We start from the raw sequence: 14,030 nt of genomic DNA on the forward strand, positions 1-14,030 counted from the left end.
ATTTGCTGGGTCATGGAGAATATTTTTATTTACATCCCTCTCCACACAAAAAGCACACATCAAAGATTTACCCAAAGTGATTACTGCAAAGCATCCAATCAAAATTTCTTACAAAAGCTTTGGCTATCTCTAATCAATTATCTTCAAATATGAAAACATTTGGGAAAAACTGAGCGGAAAAAAATCCCAATACACACATTGTCCATCCAATATTTTCATCTTCTTTTTCAAGTCCAGGAAAACATTTCAGTATTTCCTTCTAGACTATGTTGTGGCTTGAGAGGGGAGTGAGTGGAATGAGAGGAGTTCTTACCACAACAATCATGAGGGTGAAGATTTTGAGAATGATGGCATTAGGTCACTAGCTTTATCTGCAGATAAAAACCTGCACAAAGCAAATAATGGCTTGTTTTGCACCTATTCTACATGTTTTCCCCAGCTCACCAAAATGATTGTCCTAAGAGCCCATGTTCATTATTCCTTCCCTGTCTTCCCTGCAATCGAGTTCCCTGAATAAATACAGGGGCTGAGTTACAATTAAAAATAATAACATCATATTGGGCCAAAGTTCTTGCATGTAATAAAAGGGTGTAGAATAATTGCAGGAGTAGAGATTTTTTTCCCCCCATTTTGCTTCACTTTGATTGGTGGATTGGCACTTTAAATAAAGGTTTCTGATCTTCTCTGAGTAAGAAGTACAGAACTAGTTCCAGGCACACTTCTGAAAATTTTTAAATCATCTTTTTTTAAATCTTCTTTTCTTAGAACTATCTTGGTTGGCATCACCAGGCCCTGAGAGCACAGTGCATGTCAGCATCTAAGGTAAAATGTGATTTTATGATTTCCATGTGTTTCCTATAAGTTCTTTTCTCCTGTATCCAGGAAGCTTTTAGAAAGAAGATTTATCTTCATTTGTCACCAGACATTGAATAATAGCTTAGTGTGATCTGTTAGCATGATCCAGAACAGACATACCTAATATCCATCTGTCTAAGCAAAAGGAGACTATGTTTAGATTTTTTTTTACTATTTCTAATTATTAGTGACAATGCCTAAATTATAAAAGTATTTAAAAACAAGCAAATCTCTTGGCTAGTCAAATCTCTATTCATGTGAGAGACTTTTGAACTTTACAGAATAAATTTAAAAAGGAAAATCATTTCAGAAAACTAAATTTTGAGATATATTTCCCACTAATATCAAAGGAAATTAAAATATTCAATTTACTCTTGTTTGAAAAAGATAAGTTTTGGCATGGTTATGAAGATAAACATCAAGTGATATATCCCATATAGCTACAAATAAAGGTTTGTTGTAAAATTATTGTTAATTGTATTACATTTCAAATGCATTTCAAAATTTGTTTCAGAACATAAGCAAAGTATAAACTTCTGTGACTAGTTGATAGATCAATATGTTATTTACTGGAAGGGATTTTTAAGTTATAATTTACTTTACAAAATAAAGCACATTTAAAGATTATCCATGGAGTTGTTCCTACATATTTATTTATGTTATAGCGTCATTTTTTTAAAAACTGCTTAACATTTATTTAGTTAGTTTTGTTTTGATATTTTTAATGGCTTCTCAATTCATTCTCAACACTACAAAGTACAAATCACTTCCTTAACAACATTTAGTTTTTCATTTTAATCTAGATGTTTTAGAAGAGCAAAACCTTAGGCTCATTTTTTTAAATAGTCATTAACCATTCAGAATTTGTTTAATTCTTCAATCCATTTATGCTTTAGATTCCACTTTGCAAAATGAAGGACCTGATACTGATCCTGTGCCTCCTGGAAATGTGTTTTGCAGTACCGGTAAGTCGATCTTCTCGAATGTATCCTAGAAGAAGCTACCAATTGTTGGATACCAAACAACACTACAGAGGGACATTGGCTGAGAGCTCATGTGTGGGCTCACTTGACTTAATCTAGTAGTATAGATCCTATTAAATCAAAAGCCAAGCAGGACATAGCCTACACTTGTCCCAGCTACTCAAAAAGCTGAGGAAGGAGATCTTGGAAGAGCAAGATTTTGTCCAAAATAATAAATAAATCATAATTTCCTAGATGTCAGCCTTACCATCCAAAAAGCAGTAAATCAAACATAATTTTTTTCTATTCAAAGAGATACTCCAAAGACAACTTCTAAGTCTTATTCTCCTTATTCAGAGTTAAAAGACTTGGGTGACTCTCTACAATGCCATAGCACAATTTTATTATCAGTCCTTAGCTATCACTATAAAATTGAAATGGAAAGAGAGAATTTCTCTGTAAAGGTGAAGCATATTTTATCTTAAAAAGGATAATATTTGCTAAATTACTATGATTATAAAACTGAGCTAGGTATTTCTACTTGAAGCTAGTAATAAACTAACAAATTTACTTTGTAGAGGTGAAAATGTGTGACCAAGATATGAATTTTCTTAAATCAAAACATTTTATGACAATGGGGCTAAATGTATGTTACTGTCCCACACCTAATCTACTCTATCATATACTGAAATATTCTCATACATATAAAATCCACCAGGCCCAGAACCCTTTCAGTCAACTAAATGTGATTCTATTATTATGAAGATATTAAGTATAATAGTCCTTAGTGCTAGAATGGTTTTTGCTTAAGGAAAAATATCTTTGATCTGATCTAAAAATATAAATATAGACCAATATGTTTGTACATAAAATAATCTTTCACTAAAGGCAATGCAAGATTTGCTGTTGGCCTTTGAATGAGAGGCAAGTTAGGTTTACACATGATTTTTCTGGATGACATTCCATACCACATTCTATAAACCAAAAAGTAGGTATGTTTCTTAAAAGCACACAAAAATTAATCTCTTATTTGTCCTGTTTTTTTTATATGTGATAACTTTTTAAGAATATAAAACACTGTTAGTTTTCTATTTTGTTGTTTTATTTCACTTATTGGTGCAACTTTAAACTACATCAAACGTTGCTTTTAGAGAACATAGCATTAAGATGTAGAGAATGGATAGATGACCGAAATTATTAAATACTATTATATGTTAATTTTCACAGATAACTTAAATTCTTCACAGAAGCTCAAGTCATCTGGATAATAAGCCAATATGGGGGCTCTCGACCCTTACATACAGGAATGACTTTATTCCTCATGTGCACTTTAAAATTTTTCCACCAAAGAGAACTCAAAACTATTCTTATTTCCATTTAGATGTTTCCTCAGCAACCTGGGACACCAGGCATGGCTAGTTTGAGCCTGGAGGTATGTTTTATTTGAGTGTTTACATACATAATCTTTACATTGATATGTTCCTGAGAAGAAAGAAATATGACAGACTGTTTCTCAGTGTTCCTAGTCAGAAATCTATGTGGCTGTTAACCTGAGCAATTCTGAAGTTAACATTTATTAGAGCTCCATCTTATAATTCTACTATAATTTAAAACTTGGGTGTTTTAAGCTTTAGATCATCATCCATATGCAAATCAAACCAATACCATTAATACCTAAAATGCATTAAGTACATATTACACATTGATTATAGTAGTCCTCTCCTTATCCATGGTGAATGTTTCAAGATGTCAAGTGGATACCTAGAACCACAGACAGTACAAGAACTCTATATATAGGATGTTTCTTCCATTGATAACCAAGACATCGTCTAAGTGACCTTTGCAGCAAGTAGCACATACAGTGTGGGTAGTCTGAACAAAAAGATGATTCCCATTTGGGATGGAACTGTTTAGTGCAGGATTTCATCATTAAACTCAGAATGGCACCTAATTTGAAACTTATTATTTGTTCCTTTCTGGAATTTTCCACTTAATAGTTTCAGACCATGGATGACTGTGAGTAACCAAACCTGCAGAAAGCTCAACCTCAGATAAGGGGGAACATACTGTACTATACTAATATAATTACCACACTAATTAAAACACATTTCTCTATAACTAGGAATGGTTTATATTTAGTCTTGCTCCTTATAGTATCTTATATGATAAAAGTCCTATGAAGAAAAGTACTTAAGCAAAATACAAGTTTTTGATCACATTAATGAAAAATTGGCAGCTATAAATAGAAAGATATTTATGAGATTACAAGTTTTTCACAAGTCCTTGCAAAATTTTCTGTATCACGACAATCTGAGTGCAATAAATATAACACCTGTATGGGCTAGATGTTTCACATAGAATGTAAAACACTCTAAGTCTCTTCCCATTAAAATATGAAATTGACTTTCTGTTGAAATGGTTGCATTATTGACAATCCAGATGCTTACTATTTTTTCCAATTTTTTAAATATTTATTATTTTAAGGACTTTTTTTATTTAGGAAGGAGGTGAGAGTTGTTTTGGAGTTTTTTGTCAGTTTTTTAAAATCCCTCTTTGGGCTGAATTTGCAAAGAACAAAGTAAGTTAAATAAGGGGAGGAAGAGTCAACAAAGCAATGTACTCACAATTCTATTTATATTTTAGTTAAATAAATAATTTTCTCAAGTTTCAATGTGATCCCACACTTAAATGATATTTTCTTCTCTTTTAATTAATGATAAAAGCAAACTTGCTATTTTAATCACAATAGTAACAACAATGATAGAACCACATTGAACATTTCTCTGTCTTTCAGTAATATATGGCTACTTTTGTTTTATTTAAATTGACCTACCCCAAACCTTTTACTGATAATTTCATGTGTCATGAGAAATTAGTTATGCTAAAAGGAACATATGTGATCAAAACTAACCAATTTTTTTTTCTCAACAGACAATGAGGCAGTTAGGGAGTTTGCAGGGATTAAACACACTTTCTCAGGTAATCAGTTTAAAATATTTTTATTATATGTATTAATGATAGTGGTGGTAGTAATATTAGTAGCAACACTGTAATTCATAAAATGTGTGTGTGGGCCCAACTGTAGTGGCATGCAGATAGCAACACAATTTGGAAGGCTGGAAGCTATATGGGAGGCCCAGGCTCAGTTCCTGGGCCAGCATGAACATTCTAGGTGCTGTTGTTTGTGCTTGTAATCCTTGCTAATTGGGAGGTTGTGACAAGAGAACTGTAATATGAGACTGTGGGGGAGGAGGTAGGGGGGAGGACTATCATATGAATAGACAATATCCAACATCCTGGAAGAACAAATAAGTAATTGAGATATTCTAAAACAAAATAACACGAGATGACTGGGATGGGGAAGGGTATAAAAACAATACTGAGTTTTATTTACATAAATAATTAACTTTTCTAACATTATCAATTTTACTTTGTGGCCCAAAACACAAGTGCTTAAAAGGCTTAATTTCAAACAAGTTTATGGGGATATTACAGTCTGGTTCAAATTGGACTTTAAGTCGACTGGAAAGGAAAATTTACCTATCAATTTTAAATTAACTAACATTGCTTATACTTTTGCTCTTTACACATTTTTTTTAAATTTGAAACCAAGTTTAATGTGATATTAAAATATAAGTGGATATCTACTCAAAGGACAAGAGAATGCTCAGCTGGAAAAGTGATTGCACATCAATGCTTATTGCAGCATTATTCATGACTGGTAAAACATGGAACCAACCCAAATGTCCACAAACAAATAAATGGATTGGAAAAGTGTGGCACATATACTCTATGGAATACTATTCAGTCATAAAAAAAGAAACAACCACAAAACCCTGGCATTTGATAGACAGTGGTCAAATATGTAAGATTTATTGCTAAGTGAAACAAGGCTATGAAAGAAAGATAATGTATGTCTGCACTAAATATATACTGACTGCCCATATTCTATGGTAAAGACTGAAAGAATGAAGGGCACAAAAGCATTGAAAATAGTTATGGATGGAGGAAACAGTGTGGAAGGAGGGTGGGAAAAGGGAATAGTATCAGGAAGGAAATCAGGGAGAAAAAAGTAAAGAGGCAACACATTTGTGGGACACAGAAATGGTTTATTATCTATTGCTGATAAATGTACAGTATTCTCATCTAGACTGTCTGAGATATATTTCATGTTGGGTAAATTCTCTTTACAAGTTAAATGATTATAGTGATTGAATGCTTAAAAAAATAAGAATGTTTCAATAATAAAAATAAAATTTTAAAATATATCTATATATTCATACATACATATGTAGGCCAGTTAGTAGCGTGATGGTTAGGGTGGCTGGATCCTATATGGCCAACTGTGCTGTTTGAGTTCTGGACCTGGTAGCTTGAAAAACACACCAGGTATATGTCTATGTGTGCACAAAAATCTTAAAAGAAGGAAGAAATGGAGGAGAAGGGATTGTCACGTGACCGTCCTCCATATGGAGGTGCTTTCTATCCAGCCACCCCAGAAGTGCACATGTGCTCTGGCAAAATTACTTTATTTTAAAAACTAAAATAAAATATAAGCATCTTTTTGTCTTCCCTATCTTTAGTATTCTAGATATGGCTTTGGGAAATCATTTAATTCTTTGTGGATGCAAGGCCTCCTTCCTCCACATTCCTCTTTCCCATGGATGAGACCAAGAGAACATGAAACTCAGCAGGTAAGTTAATTGCATCAATGTATTTGAAATTTCAGGTTTTAAAATCTTTACCTAATTGCTTTCTATAAGTTGTGATCTACTAGCAATAGATGAGTACTAACAATTTACAAACAAATACCCAAATACCAAATAAATCAAAACATATGATTGTTTTTAGTACTTGGGAAATTTTTAAATAAGATGATCCAAATATTCAAACCATTTGCATATTTATTTCAGATAATAAGATATGGCCTCCAAAATGCAAGAGACCTATGCCAAAGGTATTAACAATAACAATAAACAATCCTCAAAAAATGGAAGCTAGCTATCTCTTGGATATTTTTATTTTAATCAAAAATTCCTTTAATAATTACACAAAGGTTTATTTGAAATGATGCCATTAAAACACTATAAAGCCTACAGAAAATAATAAATACATTAATCTTTAACCATTATTTATTAACTGCCTAATAAATCATAACTAAATTGTAGTTTTGAGCTCAGCCAAATGGTGTCAATCTGCAATGAAGGAGCCACATGGCCAATGGGGGCAGTCATGAAGGTGGTGTTCAATCCCAGGTAGACTAAAACACACCAGGTGCACCCACTCACACCTATGATTCTGTATGTTAGAAGTCTGGGGGAGGAGATCACAACATGTCAAAATCCTGTTATTTGTGCCTGTCTGTCTGTCTGTCTGTCTCTCTCTCTCCCTCCCTCCCTCTCTTTCATCAAATAAATAATCTTTTTAAATAAATTGTGGTTTAAGAGTGAAAGTGAAAATATTTAAGAATACCCCAAGGCTCAGGAAACTTCAAACCCAAATGAGAGATAAGACAACAACATATTTCAAGGTGCTAAATTGTGAGGTATAAGTGATGGATGCCACAGGAGAGAAATAGGGTGATAGTTGAAGAGGCAAAGCTGAGCCAAATTACTGTGAGGCCTCCACAGTAATAGGAGCCAGTTTGAGGAGTTTGCAACCTACCTACAGGCAACAGGAACCATTCACCACAAGGAATCTCTAAAAACCACAAGACATGGTGGTTTTAGCAGGCTTTTTAAGTTTAGATGACCTTCCACAACAGTAATGTTACCCACCTGGCCATGGTTAGTAGAACATAAATAATGTTAACGGTGAATGTTTCTTCAATTGATTGTTTCTAAAAGACTACATGATACAAAGATTTGGTTGGTATTATTTACCTTTATCCTTCCACTAACTCAAAAATATATTAAGTACCCACCATGTGTCAAGTACCTGTTAGAAGCTATAATTAGGGTTATAGAGAAAATAAAGTAAATAGTATTCTCTCTCAGTTAATTGAGAGACAAAGGTTTACAGCAAATACCTATAATCCAATGAAAGACTTTTAAAATAGAAACATACAGTCAGAAGAAGAAATGACTCATTTTACCAGTAAGTTCAGGTAGCCTCCCATCTTCATGACAGCAATAGCCTCAAAGGAGATATTACAGAAGAGGGAAGCAAATATAAGACCACTCCAAATAACACTAAGTAAATCAGTGCTTTCTATGTAAACACAGCTTCACGATCAGTCCCCTAGCCTCCCTTTCAAGCCCTTTTGCTGTAGACATTCTAGGCAGACCAGTTCAATGAGCCATCCCTTCCTGACACTCTTTTCAAATTTCTCTGCAGTATGAATATTCTTTGCCTGTACATCCCCCACCTCTCCCATCACAGCCATCCCTACAGCCTCAACAGCCAGGACTGAAACCTTTCCTCCAGCCCACTGCTGCAACGGCCATCCAGGCCACAGCACAGAAGGGAGGCCTTCAGCCGCCAATTCGCCTGGAAGAGCTGCCATTGAAGCAAGCAGAATTGCCAGCCCTTCAGCAGCAGGTGGCACCAGCCGATAAGCCACCAAAGCCTGAGGTACTTCCTTTCCCTGAAGGCAGATCAATATCACTCAGTAATCTAATGAAAGAAACCAATTTGCAGGGAACATTTAAATAATGCCTGGAAATACAAATATGTTCTTAATCATTCTTTCATATCTGGGACTTATTTTCTGGGTAAAACATAAATATCCATTCCTGTCCTTTGCCATCAGAGGTGGGGCATGGACTTTGAAAGATTCTATTCCTGTAAAAGTTGGTTCCTTGATTGTGAAAGATGAAAGCTTCTAGAAAAAACAGCCCAGCCCAGAGAAATCTAGGCTTCCTATTGTATCTTCAGTCTTTTCAGTGTTGGAAATACTAGTGGCTAATCCCTCAGCAAGAGAAGTAGGATTCTGCATTCTTTCTCTGACAGAAATAACAACCATGCTAAAAGTACCTTGCAATAATGTAGAGAAAAGAGCAATGGACAGTAAAGGAAAGTACCACTTAACTTGTATGTTGTGGGCTTTTAACATTCATATCATATCATCCTGACTACAATCCTATAGAAATAGTTATTATCATTCAATAGTTATTATCATTTGTTATTATCAAGAGTTATTTATCATCAATAGTTATTGTAATTCTTTTTAAAGAGAATAAGACAGACTTTGGGGGGTTACAAAAGGTTGTCCAGGATTACACAAAACTAAGTGACAGAGCCAGTATTCAAACTCTGAAAATAGCAAACCTACAACAGACATGCCTCCCCTCCCTGCCAGTACAACTGAGTCATGCTAGTCAAAGATAATAGTAAACTCTTAGGTCATACCCTCCAAAAGACTGAAAGAAAGTAAAATAGTTAAACTCATTTTATATTATTTTACATAATTATAAATAAAATAAGCATGTGATCAGTTCACTTCATCTATTTTTACTAGTAATTTTAATATTTATCTGCTACATAGCTACCAAGACTGGAATTTGCTGTTCCACCTGGGCCAACAGTAAGTACAGATCCCAAGAATACACCTTCTTTGGGAAAAATACCTCTATACTTCAAAAAAGAAGGGTGAGACTTTTAAACTGTCCCATTTACTCATGAATATAAAATATAATAGGGTTTCTTTGTTTTCTTAAATATTAAATACTTATGTTTCATGCTAATCCTCCTGAAAATATGTTTCATGTAAGTTAGAAATGATTGGATTTGCCTGTGCTATAGCAAATGTGAATTACTTATTCTATTTTTTCTGCTACTTGAAGATATTCCAAATAGCCCGCTTGATATCTCGGGGACCAATGCCACAAAACAAGCAATCTCAAGTAAGTTTTCTACTTTTAAAATCACTTCTTTGTTTGCAATTTACTTAAAAGTTTTTTCCCCTGGGGAAAAAAATATGTATTTTGTGGTAACCACTGTATTTTATTTAGATTTATCCAGGAATGTTTTACATGTCTTATGGAGCAAATCAATTGGTAAGTCCATACTCTGTAAAAAGTATTTTTAATTATCATTTATGGCTAAAATTTAAAAATCCAGGCCTCACATAGAGATTCCAAATAAATATTCTCTGAATGCCTACAATAGCAAATGAAATAGTAAAGAGGTACACTTCCTGTTTGGATAATTCTTCGCATACACATGCACACATATACACAGAATGGTATTAAAGAAAAGGCACACCAACTCCATGACACAGTCATGATAAACTACTAAAGAGAAGATAGATTCCACGTGGCAATGATTGTTCAAATCCCCAGTCCAGTGAGGCTGAAACGCCACACACACATGTGAGCACCCAGAATCTGATGAGCTGCAGGACTGAAGGAAGGGGATTGTGGCATTGCCACAATTTTCTCCCCTTCATAAATAAGGGGAGAAAAGACTTTTTAAAAGGTACTTAAATTTTAGATCTCAATTACATAAGCTGGCTGCATTTATTCAATAACTATTCTCCTATCCACTTTACACTGCCTCTGAACACAGCATTAATATTAAAATTTAAGGGAAAACTGAAAAACTTAACTTTGTCTTGAGTTGATAAAAGGTAATAGAAGGCAGGTGGTTTCTAATTTGATGGAATGCTTCTTTTTGAACAGAATGCCCCTGCCAGACTAGGCATCATGAGTTCAGAAGAAATGGCCGTGAGTAATATCTTCTAACTCTTCTTAAAATAAAGGCTAGATGGGGCCAGCAGGTGTGGTGGTTAAGGATGCTGAACTCCCACAGGGCTGACCATGGTTTGAGTCCCGGCCCTGGAGTTTTGCTCTCTCTCTTTGTGTGTGTGTGTGTGTGTGTGTGTGTGTGTGTCTCACTGGAAATACTATAATAATAAAGTTAAATAAAAATAATTCTTTAAGAAAAAATATTAATGGCTAGAAAAAACAGCCACAGATGATTGACTTCAGGAGACACTGGCCATGAATGCAGCAAAATATAGAGCATGACGCTCAGATTTTTCCACTCCAAAATCAAAACCTTGTTTCTGAAGCAGTATCTAAAGATTTCATCAGATATCCTATAAAGGAATTCCTTTCTGAGTGATGACTATTTTTGAGCACAGGATCTTGCTGGATTCCTTATATATGAGCAGATGAGAAACTCCCCAAAAAGGCCATCACCACTGAACTATAAACACTTTAAATCAAAACAAATATATGGGTATGGGGTTCATACAGAGTTTCTGTTCCTTCTAGGGACCTAGCACATTTAAACCCACAAAATAGCAAATTCAACAGTATCACAATTCCGAACTAAATTCCGAACTAAAAATGGAAAGTTTTTTTAAAGTAACCAAATTTAAAATTGTACTATATAATTACAAAGTGCATTTAAGTCAGAGCATATTCTCATTCTGTTATCATTATACATACATATTACAAGTTTAAGATTTGAAATCAATAGACTCACATAACTTGACTCAGAAATTTCTACCTGTTAAAACTGTTAGAGCACAAAACAAAAGCCATACCAAATTAACAAATCATTATCAACTACTGATCCTATCAAATTTATTATCAATGCAATACACATGCATGCTATTACTGAAAGATAACTCACATTTCAACACTTTTGAGTACCTTCTATGTGTCAGAAACATACGAAGATACTATAAACAAGGAAAGTATGGTTCAGATTCCTGTTCTTAAATGAATGAGAAATGTAGGCGCAGGGAGATAATGTCAAAATCACTGGATAATGGTAATAACCTTTTTATTAGAGAGAGAGAGAAAGAGAAGAGTGGTAATTAGCCCAACCCAGGGATTCATAATGCCATCCCTGGAGGAGACTATATGAAAGTTGAGACTTAGAAAGTAAAGAGCCAGGAGAAGGTGGAAGGAACAAGTACCATTTCTATAAAACACCAGTGAAACTGGCTGACAACTCAAAATTCAAGTTAAGTGTTAACTACCATCTTATAATATTGTTTACATTCTGCCTCATTCCCAAAGGATTTTGCAGTAGCTTATGAAAAACACACAACAAATATAACAACCACCATAAAATGGGAGGCAAGAGTTAAGTCACATGGCCCTACTCAATTACAGCAAATAATCCCAATATTTTCAGCAACAAAAGTAGAAAAAGAAGTAATAGTCAGCTTTGTTGACAGGAAGAAAATACTTTAGTCCCCCTCTCAAAAAGATTTTTGTGAAACATGCGTGTGTGTGTGTGTTCTTACACAAGACTTCACTGATTAGAGAAATACTGAGAAATGCTGTCAAAAGATCCTCCAACACATCCCTCTCAAATGCAGTTATATATCATTTTAGTGTTTCCCTGTTTTATGATGATATTATCCATTTCAATTGCTTTTGTTTTTCTTCAAATTCATACTAACTTTTGCCTCAAGTCTTGCCTCTGCCCTGCTGTTCCACTGCTCCATTACCACCTTTCCAGCCAGGCACCACGAAGCGTTTCTTTCTCTCTCTCTCTCTCTCTCTCTCTCTCTCTCTCTCTCTCTCTCTCTCACACACACACACACACACACACACACACACAGAAGTGGCTGTCCTCCACCCAGATAGGTGTGGCGTACTTTCCATTACATTTCAGTCAGTTCATTGTAAAATCTGCTTACACAAAGCTGTCAGCCAACACCCTGTTCTCCATCAGTTTTTCACAGATTCTCAGTGAATATGACCAAGTATAATTGTATGTATAGTTAATAGCATGTGAAAATGGTGTCATTGATGAATGTTTTTGTTTTGTTTTGTTTTGTTTTGTTTTGTTTCAGGGAGGGAGAGGAGGCCCTATGGCCTATGGAGCCATGTTCCCAGGATTTGGCGGCATGAGGCCCAGCCTTGGGGGAATGCCCCACAACCCAGCCATGGGCGGGGACTTTACTCTGGAATTTGCCTCCCCAGTGGCTGCAACCAAAGGCCCTGAGAAGGGAGAAGGAGGTGTACAAGGCTCCCCAATGCGGGAGCCTACCCCAGCCAATCCGGAAAACCCAGAACTGCTTCCAGAAGTGGTACCTGGTGCCCACGCAGGGCTCTTAGCTTTGCCTAAGGATGACATTCCCAGCCTGACAAAAGGCTCCACAGGACAAAGGATGGGACCCTCTGGGGTCACCCCAGCAGTGTACTATATAATTACAAAGTGCATTTAAGTCAGAGCATATTCTCATTCTGTTATCATTATACATACATATTACAAGTTTAAGATTTGAAATCAATAGACTCACATAACTTGACTCAGAAATTTCTACCTGTTAAAACTGTTAGAGCACAAAACAAAAGCCATACCAAATTAACAAATCATTATCAACTACTGATCCTATCAAATTTATTATCAATGCAATACACATGCATGCTATTACTGAAAGATAACTCACATTTCAACACTTTTGAGTACCTTCTATGTGTCAGAAACATACGAAGATACTATAAACAAGGAAAGTATGGTTCAGATTCCTGTTCTTAAATGAATGAGAAATGTAGGCGCAGGGAGATAATGTCAAAATCACTGGATAATGGTAATAACCTTTTTATTAGAGAGAGAGAGAAAGAGAAGAGTGGTAATTAGCCCAACCCAGGGATTCATAATGCCATCCCTGGAGGAGACTATATGAAAGTTGAGACTTAGAAAGTAAAGAGCCAGGAGAAGGTGGAAGGAACAAGTACCATTTCTATAAAACACCAGTGAAACTGGCTGACAACTCAAAATTCAAGTTAAGTGTTAACTACCATCTTATAATATTGTTTACATTCTGCCTCATTCCCAAAGGATTTTGCAGTAGCTTATGAAAAACACACAACAAATATAACAACCACCATAAAATGGGAGGCAAGAGTTAAGTCACATGGCCCTACTCAATTACAGCAAATAATCCCAATATTTTCAGCAACAAAAGTAGAAAAAGAAGTAATAGTCAGCTTTGTTGACAGGAAGAAAATACTTTAGTCCCCCTCTCAAAAAGATTTTTGTGAAACATGCGTGTGTGTGTGTGTTCTTACACAAGACTTCACTGATTAGAGAAATACTGAGAAATGCTGTCAAAAGATCCTCCAACACATCCCTCTCAAATGCAGTTATATATCATTTTAGTGTTTCCCTGTTTTATGATGATATTATCCATTTCAATTGCTTTTGTTTTTCTTCAAATTCATACTAACTTTTGCCTCAAGTCTTGCCTCTGCCCTGCTGTTCCACTGCTCCATTACCACCTTTCCAGCCAGGCACCACGAA

General features: G+C 35.1%; 1 protein-coding gene and 1 long non-coding RNA gene across 3 annotated transcripts in view; one reads left to right on the forward strand and one right to left on the reverse strand.

Annotated features, from left to right (window-relative positions):
- The window catches only part of LOC102493598 (uncharacterized), an 86,551-nt gene that overhangs the window by 26,640 nt on the left and 45,881 nt on the right, over positions 1–14,030 (reverse strand). The window lies entirely within an intron of this gene.
- Positions 808–14,030, forward strand: part of AMBN (ameloblastin) — a 14,082-nt gene continuing 859 nt past the window's right edge. Inside the window, exons 1-10 of one of the 2 annotated variants that reach the window (XM_014585726.1) lie at positions 808–822; positions 1,752–1,820; positions 3,199–3,249; positions 4,749–4,796; positions 6,401–6,511; positions 8,154–8,390; positions 9,304–9,342; positions 9,602–9,661; positions 9,770–9,814; positions 10,439–10,483. In XM_014585726.1, the coding sequence (XP_014441212.1) occupies positions 808–822; positions 1,752–1,820; positions 3,199–3,249; positions 4,749–4,796; positions 6,401–6,511; positions 8,154–8,390; positions 9,304–9,342; positions 9,602–9,661; positions 9,770–9,814; positions 10,439–10,483 (720 nt within the window). The remainder of the gene's footprint in view (positions 823–1,751; positions 1,821–3,198; positions 3,250–4,748; positions 4,797–6,400; positions 6,512–8,153; positions 8,391–9,303; positions 9,343–9,601; positions 9,662–9,769; positions 9,815–10,438; positions 10,484–14,030) is intronic. The other variant, XM_014585727.1, reaches the window with a different exon arrangement.

The sequence above is a fragment of the Tupaia chinensis genome, unplaced genomic scaffold, assembly GCF_000334495.1.
Source record: "Tupaia chinensis unplaced genomic scaffold, TupChi_1.0 Scaffold000086_1, whole genome shotgun sequence".
Classification (NCBI taxonomy): Eukaryota; Metazoa; Chordata; class Mammalia; order Scandentia; family Tupaiidae; genus Tupaia; species Tupaia belangeri.